Consider the following 24,368-nt stretch of genomic DNA (forward strand, 5'->3'; position numbering starts at 1 on the left):
GTGATCATCACTTCCCATCAGATTGACCAATAAAAAATGGGTTCTTCTAAATTGATAATTTTTGATTGAATTGGTGATTAATGTTAAAATTATGATTTTTGACGTCAAATTTATCTTATTTCAACCCCTAACAGTATACTAAGCAACAAAACACTATATAACTCATTATCTATTAAAACAACTATCAATCAGTCCCTTTTAGTCTGGTTTTGTCTTTTCATAAACAAAACAGGGGTTGAATTAACAGTTAAAAACCTTTAATACCCTCTAAGCTCTTAAGGGTTGTTTGCCTGAATCTAGATGATGTGGCAGACATTCTTAGAATTGGCCCTAGTACATGCAACAAGTCATGTAGCTGATCAATGCCATTTTATTGTTCATTGAACCTCACTGAGCAGGAGAGCTGCCATTTGACTCCTCATCAAACAAGTGGTGAGGATTGATCTTTAGGATACGACAACAAAGCCAGTCTTCAGGGCTTTATACTTAAATTTTGGCTCCTTCCTCTTTGCTTCATAAGCCTTATTCCATTTGAAAGAAACCACTCCTACTTTTGCATGTTTCCAGCATGACAATATGGTTCTCCTCTGGTTCTTGCTCTAGATTCCGTCTCCTAGTCTAGGCGGGCGGTTCTCTGCCACTGGCTCTCTGGAGATGAATTAAAGCCTTTCACTTAGAGGAGAGGCTAATTCTTAAATTAAAGTGGCATTATTCAGAATAACTCACCCTATAGACCTAGAAAGAAATTACTTTGTAACATTCCTAGTTCAGAGTACACATAATTAATGAAATGACGATTTCATGCCCCAGACGCTACTCAAGGATACTACAGGGACCTCGCGAGTTCAAGCTCTACACGAAGCGTTCATTGAACAACACATCAAGTAAATTTGGCTTTTCAGGATCCCAATCTTTAGGACTATATCGTAGACAGCTCAAATAAGTAACGCAAAAACGATTTTCCCTGTAAGATCTGTAGTCAAATATCCGTTTCATGCCATGTGGGTTCCAAGTGGTAGGCGTGTTCATTGAACAAATCGAGGGTGCTATGTAACACGCAGGTATGTTTTGCGAAAGTTTTAGTGTCCCTATATTTACTAACTTTGTTTCGAATAATAGTCCAAATCCAGGTTCGAGAGGAAAAAAGTGAAATACTACGAAGTAAATTGCACCATTCAAACAAGATGACTCATCTTCCCGAAGGTAGGACCCTTCATCGAGGGTATTACTTAGCTCTGTGCAGAGAGACTTTACAGTATTTAGCTGGCAGGGAATCTTTGTAGACGTTAATTGCCATCCCAAATGAGAAAGAGCTGGAAAACAAGCTAATGTGCAACTTCTTATTAGGCGACAGTACTGCCGGGTCCCTGGGAACTGAACATGCCAGAACAGCTCTGAAAACATGCCAAAACATGCAAGCTGAAAATCAGAATATGCCAGAAAACATGCCCATAAGAAAAAGCATCCCATATTTGCAACTTACTGCAACATGTGGAGGTTTTCATTATAATTTTGCTTGAACCACCATAATGGTTGACCTTCTGAAGCAAGATTTTAGTGATTTAGATAATACTTTAAGTCACTATTTTAGTGTTTATGGGCTTCAGGGGAACTGTAAAAGGTATCAATCAAAGTTTTAAGAAAGATACCTATGCGAAGCTACCTCTTAGGAACTGGAAAAAGATCAAGAATTTGTTTTTAATAATTATATCAAAATTCCAAAAATTAGTTTACTGGGTAGGATTGTTACAAGGTTGCTGATCAATTGATGATGATGATGATTTATTTCGGGGATTTTGTTGATATGGTGTGAACGGGAATGATAATAATAATAATAATTCAGCCATTTCAAATTATAGTTTCCTGAGCTCAAATTGAACTGCAGTGATTCCTTGACCCACTAATTGGCATTCATACAATAGAACCTAAGCATTTACAAATGATTGCCTTTTACAATAGAGTTCGCACAATTTGTGGAAACAGATCAGCAAATGTACAACTCCAAATTCATTATTCTAAATATTTCATTTTTTACCATTATTTTTGGGTTGGGGTGTTAGGATGGGAAAGGCAAGCCTTGCCTGGTTGGCAAAGCCAGCCATCACATCATCCACTTCCCAATTTTGTCAGGCAGATTCATGTCCTGTAAAGAGCAATGGGAAAAATCAAGATTGATCAAATTTCTGCCACAGAAAGTGCCACTTAATCCTCCTTAAATCAAAAATACATGAAATAACCTAGAAATGGGATAAAAATATTGATTGACAAAAAAAGTGAAATACAAGATGAACGTAAAATAAAAGATAAAAGACTAAAATACTAGTGATAGGAAGAAGAGAAAGCTAAAGAATAAAAGTGTCTTACCTTAAGCAGCCATGTAACCACTTACACAACACAACACACTCAGACTGGCTGTTCTGTCATGATCAGAAGCAACAAATTGTGCGACTGCTCTCAACAAAAGACGGGATTGAACTAGCAATGGGACGACCAAGATTGATCGAATTTCTGCCACTTTCTGCCAAAAGTGGCAGAAAGTGGCAGAAAATGGCATACATTGTTGGAAGGTTATCAAAAATGACTGCTGGTGTTTAGAATGGGCAATCTTGATTCTAAAAGATGTCAAAGACAAGAAGGATCATATGGGTTGGATAAGTTTTTCAAGTGTCCTTTGTTAAGAAAGCATATTTTTATAACATTGGCTGAAATGGGAAATTTTCCTCAAATATTGATATTTATACTGTTTGATGGTTAATTGAATTGATAAGAGTATCCATAGACCACTTGCAGTATCCAAGGCATAGCCACAACAATTACAGTTTTTGTTTCATAGTCATCAAAATGGTTTTTGAGTACAATATAACTTGTTCAAAAGCAATTGTCGCCATTTTGGCCTTAAAAAGTTTAGGTCAAATGGCATCCCTGACTCAGAGCGATTGCGGTGGCAAAATTCAAACTCCATCACACTCCAGTGACGTTTAGGGGTTGTATCTCACATTCGATGTAAAATACCCATCCCAACGTGTCAAAACTACATAAAGGTAGGCTTAAAAATTGACGGAAGTGATCGTAAATATTAAAGCCTTGAATACCGACGCAATGATTTTTTATTCAGACCAAAAAACAATTTGCCTTTGGTTGAGCTTACAATCAGTTTACGACCTTCAGAATTTCAAGAAAATCCTTTTGTAGGCCCCAGAAAAGAACGAAAATAAAGTTGGGTCAATATGCCCTTGTGATTGCATCCCAATATTGTGCCTCAATGACTTTAATTGGAATTCTAGACCCAGCAAAGGAGTCACCCACCTGTCTGGTATGAGAATGAATTCTGTCTCTCAGCAGCCAATTATGAGGATATTATGACAAGTAGAATTGTTACTTGAAGGTATAAGTGGCAGAGGTCCAAGGCAGATTGTGTCTATAGGGCATGTCAAGTGAAGGAAATTATAGGAAAACTGTGATCGTGCATCCTGATTATGGGCATTGTGGGCATGCAGCAATGGCAAAATTCAACTTTGAAGGAATTTCTGCCACTCTCTGCCACCATTTTCTGCCAACTGGTCAAAAATGGCTTTTAATGATTTCTCATCCCTTATTGTGAGGAGGGAGAACTAAGAAAAACGTCACAGTTGACTTGCACCATGTGCCCATTGAATTTTCAATAATCAAGGGATTTTAAGTGAGCCATGTTACAAAACCCAACAAAAAGAATATATTTGATATGTTATGGTGAGCACACTATCAAATTGGCTCAACGCCACAATGCTATTTGCTTACAGAAGCAGGCAAAATGAAATAAATGTCAAANGCTATTTGCTTACAGAAGCAGGCAAAATGAAATAAATGTCAAAATTCAATGCATGCACAGTGTGGTTTGGCTGGGCATGTTGCCTTTGATTTTACTCATTGGAATTATGTCAGTTGTTCATGCACGCGATCACTGGACAAGCCCTACTCAAACATGACGGGGCCCTGACCCATACAACTAAAAGGACAAAGGCCTATTTTAAGACCATGAATAAGTCAATCAACCTAAGGATCAAAAATCAAACATTGCTCGTTATCTGACAGTGCTATACTATATTACTCAATTTGGCTCAAATTACAACCAACTGAGCAAAACAAAATTGCACACTTTTTGGCATCCAAATATACCATCTGGCAGCACTGATGGGCAAGTCCACTAATGAGAAGAGGGCAACTGTTATGTTGTTTGGTGAAGGAGGAAAGAGGAGTAGTGAAAAACATGTCATAAAATGGCCCCCAAAATATCTCTCTTTAGTTGGAAAGTGTTAAATATGGCCCAGATTGGTAATAAGAGTGATAAAATTGTTCATTATCACCCTAGGGAGCATCCTATTACTGTAATTGGAATATTGGGACATTGAAGCAGGAAAAAAAGATGATGTCACCATCTAATTTTGGGAGGACACTTGTGGTTTTGAGACTCAACAGTTCCTTGTTAAGGGACAAATTGAGTTCGAGTTCATCCACCCATGAAAAGAATGGTTCATGCAGCAATGGATCTTTTTAAAACGTCACTATTTTGCTCATTAACATGTTCTAAACATACTTTTTACCACAAAAACAGGGTTTTTTGACTTATTTTCATCCATTTTTTTATTGTTACATTACACTTTTTGAAAACCTCAAAAAGTTTTTTAGGAAGATGGCGCTATGCATTTTTCATTTTCAGTCATGAACAACTCCTTGACAGATGATGTACATCGGTCCCCTGCTTGTTAGAAATAGATGTTGCTTGTTACTTCAGTTATTGCACTTGTGTGAATATTGAACTACAGTACTGGTTAAAGCGGGAAAATTCTCTAACAACTTTCTCAAACTGTGCCCCTACAGACCCTAGAGAGTACAATCATTTTGCATTAGAAAGTAAATTCGTATACGCGTCGCCAAATAAAAACGATGATCTTGAAGTAAAAAAAACACTGAAAATGAAAAAAACTTGGAGCGAGCAAATTGCACGCTACATCATTGTCGGGATTACGCAACCTCTCTTTTAGTTCTGAGAGACAGGGATGAGAAATTACGGCCTTAATCAATCATCCTTGCCTTTATTAAGACAATTTTCTACCGCCTGACCGAAAATTGCAGAAAATGGGAAAACCAGAAATCAATTCACTCCTTAAAAGCATTTTTTTTACCAGCATACGGTTTCAAGTCGTTTTCACGTCTGACTGTAGCCTTGACATGCTAGGAAGGTGATTTTGCATTGATATGCGAGATACTAATCAAGAAATGTCAATCTAGTCTCATGTCAAATTTGTCACAATCGCCCTTGAACAGAGTTGCTAGGGGGCTAATCAATGTTTAGTCAAAATGACCATAAGGGCCCTTATTTGCAACGTCACACGGCCCAAAGAAAACGGGAAGAGGCACGGTAGATTGCTAAATAAACTGGCCTTACCTTGAACGCAATTTCTTTGCCGGACACTATGTGGCCCGGGGCACTAATTATGAATAAGATTTTGATAGAATTAGTCAAAAACAACACAAACGCATTATAATTCAATAACAAGGAATTGGCCCAATCGGCCCTTTATTTGGTAGAGGCTGAATATATTTGTTTTTTTTTTTGTTTGAAAATATTTGGTTGTGTAAACTGTTTCAATTAGCTACTCTAGGGGACCCTTGAATGTACGGCTGCAGGGTTGGCCAAAACCCGCCCGTTGGATAAAAAGCTCAAAACCCACCCAAAACCCACCCATGGGCGGGTTTTTGCGGGCGGTTTTTTTTCACAAATCTTTCTCAATTATTTCCCTTATTTTTCCATGGCCTTCCTCTTTCTTTGTTGTCATTGCTACAAACTTAAAGTAGTGCCCGCTTGCTCAAAAAGGAATACGTAAGGTAAAAATTGTGTTCAAACTGTATTTAGATTCGTCATGGCTGGACGGCGGCAATGTGCTGCATGGCAGAGTTTTGTTTGATTAAGTGAAAATCCTTTTCGGTATCGGTGTAAAGTAACAGAAAGTTTGGAGGCTGGTTAGTGTCTCCAGAATCCTGTCAATGATTAACGTCACTAATTCAACTGACCCAGGAAATTTGGAACTCGAAGAGCAATGTTACAATTAGAAAGGCTATACCGCTGATTTTTGCCTACTCCTCAACTTTACTTGGATGTAATTGTCACAAAAAGAAATAAAAAAAAAAGTTTAGCTATAAAGTTTCATCAAAAAAAAACCAATTGAACCCGGAAATTAAAATCCCAATTAAACCCATCCAATAAAAAAACCGTCCCACCCGCCCATTAAAACACGAAAAAAACCACCCTGGGTTAAACCCATTTGCCAAACCTGTACGGCTGGTATGGGTTTGTTAACAAAAAACGATATAAGTCAAGTTTAGAACTCAACAGTTACCCATCTAATGCATAGAATCGACTAAAATAGCACGGCAGCAAGTTATATAAATCTGGTTCTCGGTTTAAGACAAAAGAATTTTTAGGCCCTACACTGGCTTTTTATCCAAATGCCTCGTCTCTCGTTAACGCTATGTCGTATTCCCGGGTTACGGCAAAGAGAATGGAGACATTTAAACACAAAGGATTAGGTAACGTTCATACCTACGCTGAATGTTGTATAACCCCAATGATTTGAGGCGTTCCCAATAGCTTAATTTCGACATCCCGTCAATATGTCAATTCTTCAGTCCCGTCTTTTGTTGAGAGCAGTCGCACGATTTGTTGCTTCTGATCTTGACAGAACGGCCGGTCTGAGTGTGTTGTGTTGTGTTGTGTAAGTGGTCGCGTGGCTGCTTAAGGTAAGACACTTTTGTTCTTTAGCTTTCTCTTCTTCCTATCACTAGTATTTTAGTCTTATATCTTTTATTTTACGTTCATCTCGTATTTCACTTTTTTCGTCTGTCAATATTTTTATCCCATTTCTAGGTTATTTCATGTATTTTTGATTTAAGGAGTATATCATAATTTGATTGTTAGGTTTGTTCATTTCCTGCACTTGCAAAATGTAGTTGATTTTTCTTGTTGTATTCTATCTGTATAGTTTATCATTTTCAAAGCAAAAATAGGTTCTAGAACCTTTTTTTGTTCTACTCGATTCCATTCACTCTTGTTTGTTCCTGTAGCCGAGTCGGTGTATGTTGGCTGAGGCTAGCTATTGGGTCAGCCAAGAGTAGGTCATCTATATAATTTGATTCGGGGATTCATAACCCTGCTCTTATATCCGATGCTCTTACATCCGATTTTTACTGTATTCCCATTGCGAAATCGACATCTCAGTCGTTCGAAAAGCTGGAGGAGTTTGCGATCTTGCGCAATTTCTCCCAATATGTTGGTGTAGCCATTAGAGAGAATAGCGTTCTCGTCGACTTGGTCCTTTCCAATGACCCTGATCTGATCCAGTATGTCCGTTACTCCTAGTAATTTGTCAGATCCCTTCGAGCAATCTCTGAATGGGTTCCACAGGCCGGGGCACAGTCTAAAATTCCGAAGTATAGGAAGAATTTGTTCAAAAAGAGTTGCAAACTAGCAAAAAGGCTCCAGAGCAATTTGAATCCAGTAGTTGTGGCTAGCCTTCAAAGAAAGTTGGAGTTGATCCAAGATAGAATTAAGGCCTCTTTTGAGACAGATCAGTTGGAAAAGGAAAGTAGAGTATATCAGGAGGTGAGGTCAAATCCGAGGGCATTTTTCTCTTATGCAAAGTCTAACAGAAAGATGAAACACTCTGTTGAGCTTTTTGAGGTCAATGGGGAAGCCGTAGACAAAGTAGAGTCTATGACCAACACACTCGGAGATCAGTTCTCTAGTGTGTTTTCAACTCCACTGAGTTTAGGAGCAACAGCCCATTCCTGTATTGATGAGTTTGTTGAGATTGGCAAGGCTTGCCAAGTTGAGCGTTTAGATGATCTGTAGTCACAGATCAAGATGCTTTAGAGGCCATCAGGGACTTGAGACTCTCGACCTCCCCTGGCCCTGATGGAGTGACATCTCAGTTTCTGATGAGATGCTCACAGGTTCTTGCTCCTGTTTTCTCGTACTTGATGCGTTGCATCTTGGACGAGGGCAAGTTCCCCTCTTCTCTGAAGGTAGCTCATGTTGTTCCAATTTTCAAAAGGGGAGATCAGTCACTCCCCAGTAACTGCAGGCCAATTTCTCTCACTTCGAATATTGCGAAGATGTTTGAGAAGAACATGAAGTTCAAACTTGTAGAATTTATTGATATACATGAAGTCCTTCCTCCTAGCCAGCATGGGTTCCGAGCACATTTTAGCACGGTTACCCAACTGATTGAGCATATAGAGCAGGTTATTGAGGGACTGGAGAGCCACTAATCAGTTAATGTAGTTTATCTCGACTTTGCCAAGGCCTTTGACAAGGTAGATCATGGCCTTTTAGTTAACAGGCTCCATGAGATTGGGATCCAAGGCAAGGTTCTCAATTGGTTAAGGAGTTCCATTTCTGGTCCAAAGCAATTGGTTAAGGTTGAGGGATCCCTCTTCGTGACATACATGATGTCAAGTCGGGTGTTCCTCAGGGCTCAATATTGGGTCCTCTCCTTTTCATCATCTTCATTGCTCCACTTTAGAAGCTTGGTAAGAGTAATTATTGTTTTTTTGTTTCTTGTGGGTATAACAATGGATGAGTATAAAGAGTATTATTGGTAAGTATCAACATTGTAAAAAGATGTATAAAAGAAGATGAAGGAAATGAAGAAGAGGAAACAAGCCAGAGTACACTTCCTTTCACCAGTCACTAGTTGTCATTTGTTATTTCTTTAGACAACAATTCCCACAAAACTGGTAGGTTCCGATTTGTTCGTAGAACATAAGAGAGAGAGAGAGTTCCAGATTGGAATGTCAGTATCTCCTCCTATGCTGATGATACAAAATTGGTAGTTGGTAGGAATGGTCAGGATTCCGGTTGTCTGGCAGAGGTCCTAGACCAAATCTACTCCTGGGTTGTTGCGAGTAACATGGCACTGAATGGAATGAAATTCCGCTCAATTACCTTTGGGTCGACACCATTAGACACTCCACTATTAGATGATGAAGTCAAGGGCATTCAGCAAGTCTCATCCATGACGGATTTAGGCGTAGTCCTCCAAGATAATGGAAAGTTCGATAAGCATATCCAGTTGAAAGTTGGTAAAGCTTTTCAAACATGTGTCTGGATATATCGCACGTTTAAGTCCAGAGATAGTGTCACGATGCTAACTCTGCACAAGTCAATTGTTCACCCGCATCTTGAATATGCCTCTCCCGTCTGGGCTCCAATAAGTGCAGCAGGTTTGCAAAAGGTCGAACAAGTCCAAAGATGTTTTTCTAGGAACATTGAGGATATGAGAGAGCTCTCGTATTGGGAGAGGTTAGAAAGGTTGGGACTGTGCAGTGTTCAGGGAAGGTATGAAAGGTATCTGAGATTCTTGAGCTTTGTCCCAACCCAGGATTTAGGGTCAATTGTAGTGACTGCAGAGGCTTAACGTTCGTTTTGAGAGCACCTTCAAGCCCTCGAGAACCCAGGCTAGTTAAAACAATGAAGTCCAACTCTTCTTCTTTCTCGGGCTCCTTCATTGTTCAATTTGCTGCCCTCAAATATTCGTAGGGCTTATGTAGGGGTTGATCCAGTAGCAAGATTTAAGTCAGACTTGGACAAGTTTTTGACTAAAATTCCGGATCAACCTTATATTCAAGAGCTCGCCAGATTAGCCAACTCCTATTCGTTGGTCGATCAAATAATATATTTGAATAAAAGTTAAGTAAAATGAATAAATTTCTCGTCTTGAACTCCTGGGACTCCAATCCCAGCAGCGGTTAGGAAGTCCAAAAAAAAGTGTCTCGTGAAACTCCTTTGTACTCATTTCATCTTCTTTAACCCCGAGCGGTCATGGGGGCCCAGATTGGGCAGGCGTATTCTAGATTTTTTCATAGTCAATACATCTCTGGACTTGAATGTTCGATGTATCCAGCCTTGGTCACTTTTGACTGTATATGCTCTTCAAATTTACCATCCTCTTGAAGGATTATCCCGAGATCCTTGATTGAGTTTACCAATTCGATTGTGTTCCGGTGATTATCGATATAAATAGGGGGTCTATGCCAACTTGGTCGTATGCCATAATACGGAATTTATCCCCATTCAACTCCATGTTCTGTGCTTGAACCCAATGATATGAAATGATAAAAAAAATGGAATAATGGAACGCGAGGATAAATCTCTTCGGTATCTCCGGGAAGAAGAATTACGATTGATGTTTTCCGAGGTGGTGGGTTTCCTCAATTCGAAGCCTTTGACCTATGAATCAAGTGATCCTGGAGATTTGGTCGGCCTGACACCTAATCACTTCCTTCTGCAACGCCCAAATCGAATTGTCCCATCTGGAGAATATGCATCTCTATCTCCTAGGAGACATTATGCATAGGTACAAGGATTGGTGGATCAAGTATGGAAGAGAAGGATAGGCGAATATCTCCCAACGTTGATATCGAGGCAGATGTGGCAGAAATCGTCCCACAACTTGGCGGTAAGAGATTGTGTCTTAGTTGTGGGCCCAAATGCGCCGAGGGGTACATGGAAGACATCGTCGGTTGTTGAAGTTCATTCTGGAATCGATGGTCGCGTAAGAGCGGCAACAGTTGAATCCAGTGATGGCCGCAAAAGCAGACCTATTACTAAATTATGCCTGTTGAGGACTCAAGAAGAGTGAAGAGACTTTGAGAATCTGGGCAAGGAATGCGGGAAGGATGTTCAGACGGGTTTATTGGACGAATATATGTTTGGATTCATTGCCCAAGTTATCATGACCGTCTCTCGAGGTTGGTGATGGTTATTATATATCTCCGAAGTGTGAATTCTAAATAAAAAAGAAAAGAAAAGACAGAGAGACTCTCGTGTGAGAAATAGAAAAGACGTGAATAAGTTACACCTACAGTCCACTTTATCAAAGGCCAACGGATTCTGGTCCGACGTTGAGGACATGGCCGTGCCAGCCAAATCAGACTAAGGTTAGTCAGAGTGCATCGGAACAAAACCCATGTTGTTGGTCAGGAATGCTACCTTTTTTGTCAAGGTATTTAAGAAGTTTTTCCTTTAACAGCTTTTCCATGATTTGGGCAATATTTGGCGTAAGGGATATTGGTCTATAATTGCCAGGTATACCCACCCTATCTCCTCATTTATAAATTGGCACAATATGGGTAGTTTTTAGTTGGATGGGCACCTGACCCTCTGATAAAGATATTTTCATAAAGTATGTTAGTATTTGAGGAATGACTTGTATGGTGCTTTTAATGAACTAGGGTGTCACGCCATCAGGTCCTGGAGCACTCGAAAACTTCAAGCCTTCAATGGCTTTCCGAACATCGTGATCATCAGTAGAAATGCCTGCTAACGAGGAACTGCTGTTGCCCTATTCGGACATTCAGGCAAGCGCTGGTACCAGCAAACAAACTTGCCTGCCAATGCCAGTGATGCAAAATTGGCGTTTCAAACTGGTGTTAACGAAGGTGACCTTTCCTCATAGAGCAATGTGAAACAAGGGTCAGCTTCTCAAAAACGTGTTTAAAGCCCCATACTTGCATCACTGACACTGATACCAACAAACAAACGAACCTGCCAGAGCTTGCCTAAACGTCCCCATTGCTACATGATCAAGTGGGATTGAAAATACAGAGACAAATTGATCACTTGGGATATTGACTAAATTGGATTAGATAGATACCTCTTCATCGTACGGTAGTCCAAGGGGTACTACAGGGGGGTTGGTTTTCCGTTTGGGGTTGGCGTATGAGTAAAACGCTTTTGGGTTGAGTTTAACATCTTTGACAACTCTCCTCTCTTTCCACTACTGACCCTTTTCTAGCGCACTTTTCAATCGAACGTCGATGTCTTTAATCTTAATTTTAACATTTTGGGATATGAATTTTTCATCATCCAGGGACTTTAGCCTCTTTTGTTACGCTTATGTCTCCGTTTCGGAATAATGGCTTCATTATCTTTTTTCGCCGAAAGAGGTACTCCTACTCGTACTTGGGCACACTTGCCTTCAAGTGAGCTTATGGGCAATGTCATGGCATCGTCAATGTTAGGCTCCTATTCCATTTTGGAAACAAGGTCAAAGGATTCTATGGTTGAGATTATCGAGGGCCAGCATTCTTCATGAAAGCAGTGGAGGGCAAGTCCAGTTTTTGAGACTTTTCCTGGAATTTTAGATGTTTTTTTCTCCTGAATTGTGGTATATATTTCCAGAATGCTATGATCGGAAAGGTCACTTGGCATTACTTGAATAGTCGAAATAATCTCTGGATCACTGGCAAGTTCTAGATAGTACACTATCGACTCGTGTGGCGGTGCTCACATGCTGGGACAGGTTACCCTCGGTCATGAAACCCTCAAGTACTCTTATTTGGTAGCCAGTGGAATAGGACTTGGGGAACGATGTGTAACCACGGGGGCTAGGATGCCACTTAACTACCGTTTTCGGGAAATTAAAGTCCACAAGTATGATATGTCGAGAGCAGGTTGCCTGGGCTAGTTCATCGTGGATGAACGTTAAATCTTCGGAAAATAAGACAAGAGAACAAGAAGCTGGCCTGTCGATAGTAATTAGGGTTAAATCAATGGATGTTACATGAGCAAAAAGGATCTCGACTTCTCCATTGGACATTTTTGGAGTGGATGTAACATATTCATTTCATACATACATAAAGACACACTCCACCGTGCGGACAGACGATGTTATTTTGGCTTATCCCTGTCACAACGATACATTGTGAAACCATGAGAGAGCTCTATTATGTAGGTTCCTTCAGCTTCAATAAATTGGAGATTTCTGCCACCTTTTTTGCATGGTTACCTGCCATTTTCTGCCAGGCGTTCGAAAACGGTCTTAAATAGCTTCTCATCCCTGCCTCTGGCGCATGAGGGAAATCAACGATTGCGCTTTGTCCATGTTCTAAATTCAACAGCTTATCTCAAACGTAGTACTAGGGCATTGCTCACACGTTTAGCCGGGATGCTTTTCGTTGATCTTGTGTGCCACCTAACTTAAGATAAGTGACGTAATCATCCAGTTACAACGCATCAAGCAGTACGAGTACTTCGTGGAGTGGGGACGTGGAAGACGAGGAGGACAAAGAAATGATGACTTCAAGCACAACTGGACTAGGACTCTCTACAAGTAAAATGACGTGCACATATAGGGAACGCCATAGCTCGATTTGGTGTTCGTTCCTACAGATACCTCTGGAATCTTCCAAGATTCAAGAGCGATCAGAGCCCAAATCTTTAAATCGTAGAAGTGAATCGTTGTATTATCTCGTACTTTACAAAATAAGTTGAATCCTTTCTGGACCTGATTTTATTATTTTATTAATAGGAAACCGTTTTGCTGAAGCTGATGTATCATTGGAATTAGCAAGGCATTGGAAAAACGCGTGTCGAACGTTGGGCGATTTACACTCACTCCCAGGTTTCCAAGTGTCTATGATCGTAGAATGACGACAAGTTCAATCCATCCATGAGCCACTGGAATATGGACGAGGACCCTCACAATATGGTCGAAAATTCACAATTTGAAAATGAGTGAACGTTAGGCATATGTAACTGGACCCAGGTCAATGCAATTACAGGTTTCAAATTTCAGCTCAATGGAATGTCTAAGGCAAAACTTATACTCTCTCAAAGCACATTACATAAAAGGGATCCGAACGAATGATTCATTCCTCTTCTGGCAATCAATGGGGCACCCCCACGTGGTTTCGTGAACGCAAATTTTGAAATGCGACAGTACTAAATTTTACCCAGTCGCATTTCAAAATGTGCGTTCACGAAACTATCTGATACTCGCAGTAGGTGCAACTGGGTACAAATCGCATCTCAAAATATGCACTCACGAAACCATGCGGGGGTGCCCCATTACCACTACACGGTGGACCATTTAAATTGGCCGCTACTTTGAAGCTCTATGACTCGTGATTGGCTTGTCAAAGGTGAAAAATGGTAATCTTAGGGAAGTAATCCACAATCATTATGAGCTTGGAATTTAAAAAATGACGGCTCCAGCTGAATTCTCCCTCACAGAATCATAGGAAGAATATCCAGTCTCAATTTAAAGCCACGTTGAAAAGAAAAATTTGGAGATTTTCGACTTTATGAATGTGACCCCCCAAAATAAGGAGCAAAATAATCAGAAAAGCTTTGGTTAAAAAAGTGATGGTTTTGCCACTTTGGTTGATAATAATCCATCCAAGAATTTCTGTCAAGGGCGTTCCTCCGAAATTTGAAGATCCCTTGTCAACAATTTGGCTCACCGTTTGAGATGATTTTAAATTTCATTTCTACAAAATGGGAGAAAACGATGGGAACAAGACCACTAGTAAGTCCAAAAAATACAGGACAAGGACCTCTTTGAAGAACTCCGCAAAATTGTTTTACGAGCTCAAGAACCCAGTTCATCCAAGCATGGTTTGGTTCTTTTCCCACGAGAAAAATTTCTCCCAAAACCAAGTCTTGAACCGTCGATATCTTGGGTGGTTGGGCGTGGCTTCAAATTAAAACTGTATGCTTTTTCCCGTGATTCTGTGAAGAGGAATTGAGCTGGAGGCTCCATATTTATTGTTCATTGTTTGGGACGACTCTAGCACTCCTTGGGGTACATAAAGACTATTGTACACCCAAGGAGTATAGCTTACTTGCTTAAATTTAGCATTTTCACCTTTGATGAAGGTTTAATGCCACCATAATTAGTCGTCCCACTTATAATTCTGAATTGTAGACTTCATGATAAAACTACGGTAAAATAACTTGAATATTGATGGAACATCATCTTTGAAGTCCACTCTCGGTCAACTATTAGAGCGTGGATGGTCCCGTGAAAATCTCTGAAGGAACAACGTCCAAGTCTCATCTAAGTCCCGTCCTGGATTTTGGGAAAAAGGAAAACCCGGGATATCAAGAGTTAGCAATAATTTCTATGCCCAGGCCCACTTTCTTCGTTTAAAAAATTAGGCCCAGGTGCCTCCCAATATCTTCAGGTACAACCATTCATCCAAGCATAAATCGGGGCACAATAGGGGTGAATTCCTAAATCAACCGAGTGAACCAAATTGCCTCGAATCTTACCCGAGTCCTCAGAATGACTCTTAATCATCTTTACAGCCCTACGGTAGGCTCTGCACGGCTGGGCTCTTGAGACTAGTCCAGATCTGGTCCTGAGGGGCCAGCTCGGTCCTATCATGGACTAGTGCATGCGGAGAGCCGTGCGTGGTAGGGAGATTGTCATTATTGACTCATTGACTGGATGGAAAGTAGTCGACGTTTCATATTAGTGTTGCTAGATCAGCATGGACGTGATCATAATTGGACATGATAGATGTGGTTTTGAGAACATTATCAGCCTGGCTGGCCAATGAATTTAAGTCCATGAAGTATGGTTCTGTTCGCATTCGCTTGAGTCTGGTGTCATGTTCGTGTTGGAGTCAGCGCTTCTGCCTTGGGCATGCCGGGTGGGTCAAATAAAACACCTGGGAAAACAGGCTGACCAATCCCGTCGACTCTGTACGTGCAAGCCAGTCAATCCATTGAAGCTCTTTCAGTTCATGCTCGGCATAAGTGGTTGAGTTTGAAGCCTACCCCCGCCCCCTGGCCCATGGGGTCCGGCAATGAATCCGATTTGACCAAGTTTATTTGCCGAATATGGCAAGCCTGAAAATACACATCTTGGCCTCTAATCTTGGCATGCAGCGTTGCAGGCGTTGCAGGTAACAACCAACCCAGCAACGTCAATCTGTTCACCAGACAAGTCGAGCATCACCACCGAATCGTCAGTGCTAGAAGCACCATCGCCACCATCACCACTGGTATTAAATGCCAAATTCCCACAGGCCTTCAGTCGGGGCCCCATCGTCTCGTTGAGTAGCCATCGAACGGACTTCATTGTTGCGCCAATCCTACGAGTCAATTCATTCATTAGTCGTCATTGATCCAGGAGAAACGTGAGACATTGTCCAGTCAGTGTCCATCCATCGGCATTTCGGCGCCATTGTGCTTTTTCTGCTTTTTCTGCTTTTTCTGCTTTTTGTGCTTTGAATCATCGAATCGTGGTCAGGCAGGCCATCAAGTGCTTGGATCCACTCACTGGCGGGGCGGGGGCGGGGCTTTGCCTTTAACCATGACGGGGGTAGGGCTTATTCAGCTCGGGGGGGTGGTACTCCTTATTGCGGCCTTGTCCCAGGCCCGTCCACCCAGGCCGGACCACGCCCAGAACCAGCCTCAAGCAGCAGAGACCAAGCATACCAACGAGACGGATTGGGAACTGGGCGTGGAGTACAATCGCTACTTGCAGGAAGTAGTTCAAGTGCTGGAAAGCGATCCCGAGTTCCGCAAGAAGCTCGAGGAGGCCGATGTGGAAAAGATTCGCGATGGATCGATCGCCGACGAGTTAGATTTCCTCCACCATGGGATTCGCAATCAGTTGGACGACATTAAGCGGCAAGAGTTGGAGCGATTACGCCATTTGGCTATGAAGCAGTTTGAATTGGACAATGGAATCGACAAGAAGCACATTAAAGTACCGCATCACGTGGAAATCCAATCCCCCACTTTTGAGAAGGAGGATCTCAAGCGCTTGATCAAAGCCACTACCAAAGACCTGGAGGTGGCCGATGCCAAACGGCGCGAGGACTTCAAGAAGTACGAGATGGAGAAGAAGTTCGAGCAAGACGAGCGCCTCAAGCACATTGATGACGAGGCCAAGCGGAAGGAGGAGGCCCAAAAGATCCAAGAGGCCGAGGCCAAGCACAAGAAACACGTCAAGCCCCACCATCCCATGTCCAAGGATCAATTGGAAGAGGTGTGGGAAGAACAGGATCACATGCGAGCCGAGGATTGGGATCCCAAGACTTTCTTTGCCATGCACGACCTCAATGGAGACCAACATTGGGATGAGGATGAAATTCGAGTGAGTCCAATAGTTTTCGGGAGGAGTATTGCATAGTGCTGCCTATTAATGTTGGCGACATGTTTGTAAAGTCTGCGTTACTTTCCATATTTTAGATGTTGTTTAAGAAAGAATTGGACAAGGTCTACGATCCCAATGCGCCGGAGGATGACATGCGAGAACGTCAAGAAGAAATGGAGCGCATGCGCGAACATGTGTTTTCCGAATCGGACAAGAACAAGGACCGATTAATCTCCTACGACGAGTTCTTGAGCGAAACCAAGCGGGATGAGTTTGATAACGATCCGGGCTGGGATACGTTGGACGCCGATGGGCACGAAGACTTCAGTGATGAAGAGTTCCGAGCCTTTGAGATGCAGCGACAACGCGAGATTCAGGATATGCTGAACCGCGGAGTGGTTCCTCCGGGATATCCGTACTATGGCGATATCCCGCCCGGCGCCCACCAGTTTCAACCCCCTCAACAGAACTTGGGCATTCCTGGCCAGCCCGCTTATAACCAAGAGGTCTACGCTGGACAACATCAGCAACCCTATCATCAACAATTGGTACCTCCTGGTCAGCCTCAGCAGTTTCAAGCACAACAACATCCGCCTCAATATGGAGCGCCAATCCATCAACAACAACAACAGCAGCAGCAGCAACAACAACAACAACAACAACAACAGCCACAACAACAACAGCAGCAACAGCAACAACATCAACAACAGCAACAACAACAGCAGCAGCAACAACAACAACAGTTTGGCCGATCTGCACCTGGGCAAAATCAGGACACGAAATATAATCCACCTCAGCCCCAGGGCGGAGGACAAGGCTCCCAGCAGCCGGCCCAACCTGGTCAGCCTCAACAATTCCAACAAGCAGGCCAAGCCCAACAGTTTCAGCAACCTCCACCCCAGGATGGTCAAGCTTCACAATTCCAGCAACAACAACAACAACCCCAAGGTGGTCAAGCTCGGCAATTCCAACCACCAGCTGGACAATCACAACAATTTCAGCAACAACAACAACAACCTCAGGCGGGTCAGCCTCCCCAAAAGCAGAGTCCTGGTCAACCTCAGTTTCAGCAGCAACAGCAACAACAAGAGCGAGTAGGACAAGCCCAGCAATTTCAAGGCGGGCAAGGTCCCAAACCTTAAGGGGATTGGATTCAAAGTCTAGCCAAAGGATGTGTCAAGAGTGCCAAAGATTTCAAGGAAGATCTGACCAGAATGCTTCAAGGAAACGCTTTCTTAACTTCTCTCTGAGCATTTAGACGCGACATGGAGGATGATTTATCTCTGGATGGAGGAAAGACTCTCGCTTGTCACAATGAATTTGTACTCAATTTTTTTCCATGCATTTTTTTTTTTCAACTTCAAATTGTAACTGTTCAAACAAACAACGTCGTGAGACATATCTTCCAATTGACTTAAAGGTATGAGAAGCAATGTTTTAGTTGTGATAATTTCGATTGTATTTGGTCTAGATTTACTAAAATCATAAAAGGAACTGATCTGTGCCTGGCTGTTTTCTTCCAATAATTAGATATAAACTCTATTTCTTCGATTCGCTCACTTGTCTCAAGTATTGTCTAAAGTGTCCAACTATACTTAATAGTTGAATACCTTTTTGCATACCTACGTATATCATCTGCTAATGGTAGCCACTATTCATTCATTTATTTGCCCCTGTACTCCATGTTTCTCAGGTGTCAAAGAACTGCCCGTGCCGAGGTCCATCCAACCGGTGGCCTGGCTTCTGGGCAAATGGCGTTGCGAGAAAGCTTATGGATCCTACCCCACCATTCAGGATTTTACGTACGGTGAAGAAATAGCTTTCTGGAATGTGGGCCAACCCATGCTGAACTACAACTCATTCTCTTGGCACACCGAGAAGTTCACACCCATGCATCAAGAGTTTGGCTTCCTTCGCCTCAAACCCGAATCCCAGGATGTGTCCCTCCTGGTTACCCACAACTTTGGTACGTTACCATTGAAAAAATACATCTTCTCTAAGCTCAGAATATTGACCATGCTATATTTGAGGGTATATTGAAGGCCAGCTCAAATGGTACACCCTTCCTTAAAAGCATAGATTAGGTTTCATTTTCAATTTAAAAAAAACAGCTACCCGAACCTTTCTACAATTAGAGACCAATGTTCATCTTTGAACTTGAACAAAGCCAGAACGACCTTTGTGACCGGTCTTTCTTTAGAGCACGCCGGCTTTTGACTGAGTAAAGGTCGACCCTATCTCCAGAACATTGTGAGCTGACAGATTATTAGGCGTGACGTGGACATATTTCGTGGTGATCTAAACAACTTCTCTGTATTTGATTGACGGCCTCAAAGGCATCATTTCATTTTTAACTCCTTTTCATTCCAGGTTTAACTACCGTTGAAGAGGGCCAGATCGGAGACATTGCATTAAAATTTGAGTCCAGGAACATTGGTCGAATGAGCTTTGCTAAAGACCCAAATGTGCTCAAGGTGGGTTCAGTACAGGTGTATCAAAATTTTTCCAAGATCATTGTTAATTGTTTCAATCCTGTTTGAATATTTCAGTTGGTGCGAGAGTTCTCCTTGGAAGGCGAAAAGCTGAAACAAGTCATTTTCATGGCGACCACCAACACACCCTTGACCAAACATTTGGAAGCCGTATACGAGAAGAAGACAAATCAATAACTCTGAATAGCAACACTTACGTAATGACAGAATTTGAGAGCTTGAGAACTTGAGTGTGTTTCTTTTAGGCACCATATTTCCAGACAGTGCTTTGGACCATTTCAAATTGATCGATTTTAACCGCAAACGTACAATATTAAAAAAAAAGATGTATCAATTGGGGAGAAGGTATCTTTTGATCCATCACAATCTATTGATGGAAAAAAAAATAGTCTGCTGACATTTGTAAAACTCGCCCGACCAATAATAACGTTGATGAATAAACTTGCATTGTATAAACGGCCACGACATTTCTTATTACAAAAATGGACGTTGTGGCAGCCGTCTTCACTGGGCATGCAAGCTTCACCCCGTTCATCTCTCTGACCCTGGCACCCACCAATCAAAACAGATATTGAATGGGACACCAAACTTAAAAGTAAAATGTGTAGAGATGGGGGAAAATGTACAAGAGCTTTTCGAAAAACCTGCATTAAAATATGCAAATTTTCGTTGAATTTACACCTGAATGGATCTACTAGTGCAGTGGAGCGGTCTAATGAGCAGCAGCATTCAAACGGCAAGAATCTTCTTCTCAGGAAACGTCGGTTCAAACTCTGGTGCCGGAAGTAAGCCATTGAAAGAGTTAGGGTAACCGAGCACCTCTAAGAGACAACGTGAACAAGGCAAGGCTCTTCTCCCTCTGCGGTATGGGTCTAAACCCCGACCAGTAGCAATAGTGAAACTGTAATGCCCAGCAGTATGTCACATCACCATATCTGTCCACGGACTTCTAGAGATACGGACTGCAAACGGAAGCAAAAATATCCTATCTCCTAAACCGCTTATCTTATTCCAAATAAGCACTTCATACGACCACAAGGTCTTGATGAATAGATGAACTTAGCCAAGTTTGAGCCCAAACCTATATCTAGGGAACTCAGGAGCCATGTTCAAAGTTATGTAGTAAACGCTACATAAAATTTGAATTTTTGGCCTACTCTTGGTCAGCTACATAAGCTTTTGACAACATAACTTTGAAACGATCGACTTTGCATGTAAATGATATGAAATTGGCCTTCCGTTAATTGAAGAGATCTACGTTTCTTATCTTAATACTTTAATTCGAAAAGTGGCTCAGAGTGGCTATGACCAAGAGCAGGCCGATTTGCCGGGAAGCTCGTTCGCAGTCCATATTTCTAGAGGTCCGTGATCTGTCATATACTTTCCATAACAATGTCCGAGAGATGAGACCGGCTAGAACGGTCAGTCTGGCTAAGTGAAGCTCAAAGACGGAAAATTGGCCTCTTATCAACGGATTTTGCAAGGGATCAGGGTGGGCAACTCCTTTCAATACTCCACTCGTAGATAATGGAGGCAAAGATATTGAGCAGGTCCATGAACCACTGAAGTATGGACGGGGATGGTAAGGTTGAAAATTAGCAACTCCAATTCGAGTCAATGAATTAAATTCTTATTCAAAAAAGGATGGCCCCAGATCCCTGCGATTGCGTATTTCAAATGTCAGCTCAATCAAACGACTGGGTCAAAAGTTATGCCCTCTCAAAGTGCAGTACATAACAGAGCACAGAATGAATGACTTAGCCCTCTTCTGGTAATCAATCACCACAAGAGGGCAAGTTCGTTCATTCATTGAAGAGCTTTTTAGTGCCTTTTGAGACGGCATAACTTTTGATCCAGTCGCTCGATCAAGCTGAAAATTGAAATGAGTAATTGTTGTAGCCTGGGATCATTCTCATTTGAAGAACATAATGCGTTAACTCAATCGCGAAAAGCTAATTCTCAAACCAAGCGTCCCCGTCCATATTCCAGTTGTTCATGGCAGGTCTCATCTATGAAAAATTTTGGTGTAGTCCTCCAAATTAATGCAAAGTTCGACGAGCATATACAGTTGAAGGTGGGTAAAGCTTTTCAAGTGTGTGGTTGGATATGTCGCACGTTTAAGTCCAGAGATAGTATCACGATGCTAACTCTCTACAAGTCGATTGTTCAGCCACATCTTGAATATAGTTCACTCATTTGGGCTCCAATGAGTTCTGCAGGTTTGCAAAAGGTCGAACTAGAGTAGATAGTATTTGAGAGTTCCAATCCACTTTTTTCTCCATTTGTGACCGGCACCGATATGTCTCATTTCACTCCACCAAAATCCATTTCGTCAGCCTTTTTCACTCACCTCCCCAATTTTCCCCCATTTTCCCCATTTTTTAACAGGTAAAACACTAAGTTTATGTCACCTCAAATTCATTTATTTATCCCCAAAGCGCATATTGCACATAGTAAATCTAATTAATTATGTCCCATCACCTTGATTTTAAAGGGTATAAAAGGTTAAATTTGGTATAAAAAATATACACGTTATATCTTATGTACTTATGTTTATACTGATATTACGTACTCTCTCTTATGTCAGATATGGCTACTCACGCAAATTATATCCTACATATAACTAGTTGTCCATGTTTGCGAGAACGAAATGAAATGAAACTGTAGACGGTAATCAGTGGTCTCCAAGCAGGCTGGCCAGGTTATTTTCCGCCAACAATGCTAGCACGTGCAAAATCGAAGCTAAAAAAATGCTAATTGGAATTCGATAATGCTAGAACGATGCTACTTATTAATAAAAGCAAATTATTCATGGTGCGGATAAATAATTTCAGTTTCACAATTCAATTATATTTGGCACTCTTTGACAGGGTATGTTCAGGAAACATCTTGAAAATTTTACTTTTAGGAGAAAAAAAATTGAAAACCACAAAAATCTAAAGAAAATCTTGGCAGTAATAACTGATGCAGTTGCGTTTATGATATTCATCTAATTTTGGACCCTGAGCCTTAGAAGGGGACACCAAAAAGTGACAAGTTTTATTTGAGGAAAAATGCATTTTCAGGACTTGAGCAAGGTTTTTTTACACGCAATTAAAATTTATCTTATCGCCGAAAAAATGTTCTTCTTGCGTGAGATTAGATCAAGAAAATAATATTAATGGTTTTTTTTATCGTGCATCATTCTTCCAAGCGGATATTTGCAAGAGCTGCAATAAGTTTCTTTATCCATCTCTTTTACTTTGAATTTTTTTTTGCTTTTTTGAACCTTGTGCTTTTTTTACCTAAAATTATTTTGGGGTAGTACTTTTCGGAATACAATGAAACTAATTTTGCTTGCTTAATGTAAAGTAAACATTCCTATGGAAATCACATTGTGGCTACAGCCTATCAATTTCATGAAAAGTGAAAGGGATGCAATGAAAGAACATTTTTAACATGGTAACACTGCCAAATTTAGTTCCCTTGTGAGATTTTTATGTTTTTTTGCTTTTCTTCCCTTTTGGTCATTTTTTCAGTGAAATAATAATAGGAAAATGCAAAAATGCAAGACGAGATTTCACAATGCTTGGACCATGCAAATAATGCTAGTTTAATGCTAAGAATGAGACTAATGCTAATAAAAAATTCCAATGTTAGCGGCCTTGATATAATGCTAATTTGAAAAGATTAGCATCAAAAAATGCTACCTGGCCAGCCAGTCTCCAAGAGGCTGCTTAAAAGGTTGCGTAAGTTTTTCTTTTGAGCGTGCTTTCAAGGGCCCTTTCAAGAAGGACGTCATTGCTATCCGGTGACTATAAAGGAAATTTCACGCTTTGTGTAAGGAGCCAGAAGGCATGATTATCCACAATGCCTTGACAATCTGCGCCTCGCGTCTCTCCAGGTACGCAGGCTGCGGTGTGACCCAATTCGGAGCCATGCATCGGACCCATCGGACCGCTTGGAAGTGCATATAAAAATACCGACGCAAGTTTAAAAAATAATCACGCAGCCATTTAAGCTGCCTCTTGGAGACCACTGATAACCGTTTACACAACCGTCTGGGTGTCCTCTGCTTCATGGGCTTTGGCTGCCTCATGGGCCTCGCCGTCGGTGCCGTCTTCGGTCTCGACGCCGGTTTCATCATAGGTGTCGCCACGAGAAATGCGATTGACAATTCTGGCGATGGTGCGAGGTAGAGCCTGAGGCAACGTGTGAAGAAATGCCAATGAGCAACGACAGGATGATTCTCCTCCGCCATATTCCGGTTCACAAGGACTTTATCGTCCATTCGTTCATGTGTTAAGGCATTTAAGTGGTACAACTAGTTATTTGTAGGGTATGATTTGCGTGAGTAGCCAGATCTGACATAAGAGCCGGTACGTAATATCAGTATAAACATGAGTATGTGATATATTCCCCGTACATAAAATATACCATGTAAATTTGTTTTACCAAATTTACCTCTTATACTCTTCAAAATCAAGGTGATGGGACATAGTTAATTAGATTTACTATGTGCAATATGTGTTTTGGGGATAAATAAATGAATTTGAGGTGAAATAAACTTAGTGTCTTACTTGTAAAAAATGGGGGAAAATTGGGGAGGTGAGTGAAAAAGGCTGACGAAATGGATTTTGGTGGAGTGAAATGAGACATATGGGTGCCGGTCACAAATGGAGAAAAAAGTGGATTGGAACTCTCAATTACTATCTACTAACAAGTCCAAAGATGCTTCACTAGGAACATCACATGAGCTCTCATATTGGGAGAGACTAGAAAAGTTGGGGCTGTACAGAGTTCAGAGAAGGTACGAAAGGCATATGATACTGCACGTTTTCAAAAGCATCCATGAGCTTTGTCCCAACCCAGGATTTAGGGTCAGTTCTAGTGACCGTAGAAGCATAATGTGCGTTTTGAGAGCATTTTCAAACCCTTGTGAATCCAGGCTAGTTCGAACAATAAA

The 24,368-nt window shown here is 41.4% G+C and overlaps 2 protein-coding genes across 2 annotated transcripts; both read left to right on the forward strand.

The window, feature by feature from the left end:
* Positions 1–932: 932 nt before the first annotated feature.
* LOC131883667 (peroxynitrite isomerase THAP4-like) lies at positions 933–19,883 on the forward strand. The gene is made up of 5 exons (XM_059231185.1): positions 933–1,061; positions 1,120–1,203; positions 18,625–18,897; positions 19,302–19,405; positions 19,481–19,883. The coding sequence occupies exons 2-5, from the start codon at positions 1,185–1,187 to the stop codon at positions 19,598–19,600; spliced, it is 516 nt and encodes a 171-aa protein (XP_059087168.1). The 5' UTR covers positions 933–1,061; positions 1,120–1,184; the 3' UTR covers positions 19,601–19,883.
* Positions 15,666–18,435, forward strand: LOC131883665 (nucleobindin-1-like). Its single transcript, XM_059231179.1, has 2 exons — positions 15,666–16,931; positions 17,027–18,435. Exons 1-2 carry the CDS (start codon positions 16,143–16,145, stop codon positions 18,071–18,073), a joined length of 1,836 nt encoding a protein of 611 aa, XP_059087162.1. The 5' UTR covers positions 15,666–16,142; the 3' UTR covers positions 18,074–18,435.
* Positions 19,884–24,368: the final 4,485 nt, after the last annotated feature.

Source organism: Tigriopus californicus, chromosome 7 (assembly GCF_007210705.1).
Source record: "Tigriopus californicus strain San Diego chromosome 7, Tcal_SD_v2.1, whole genome shotgun sequence".
In the NCBI taxonomy this organism is placed as follows: Eukaryota; Metazoa; Arthropoda; class Copepoda; order Harpacticoida; family Harpacticidae; genus Tigriopus; species Tigriopus californicus.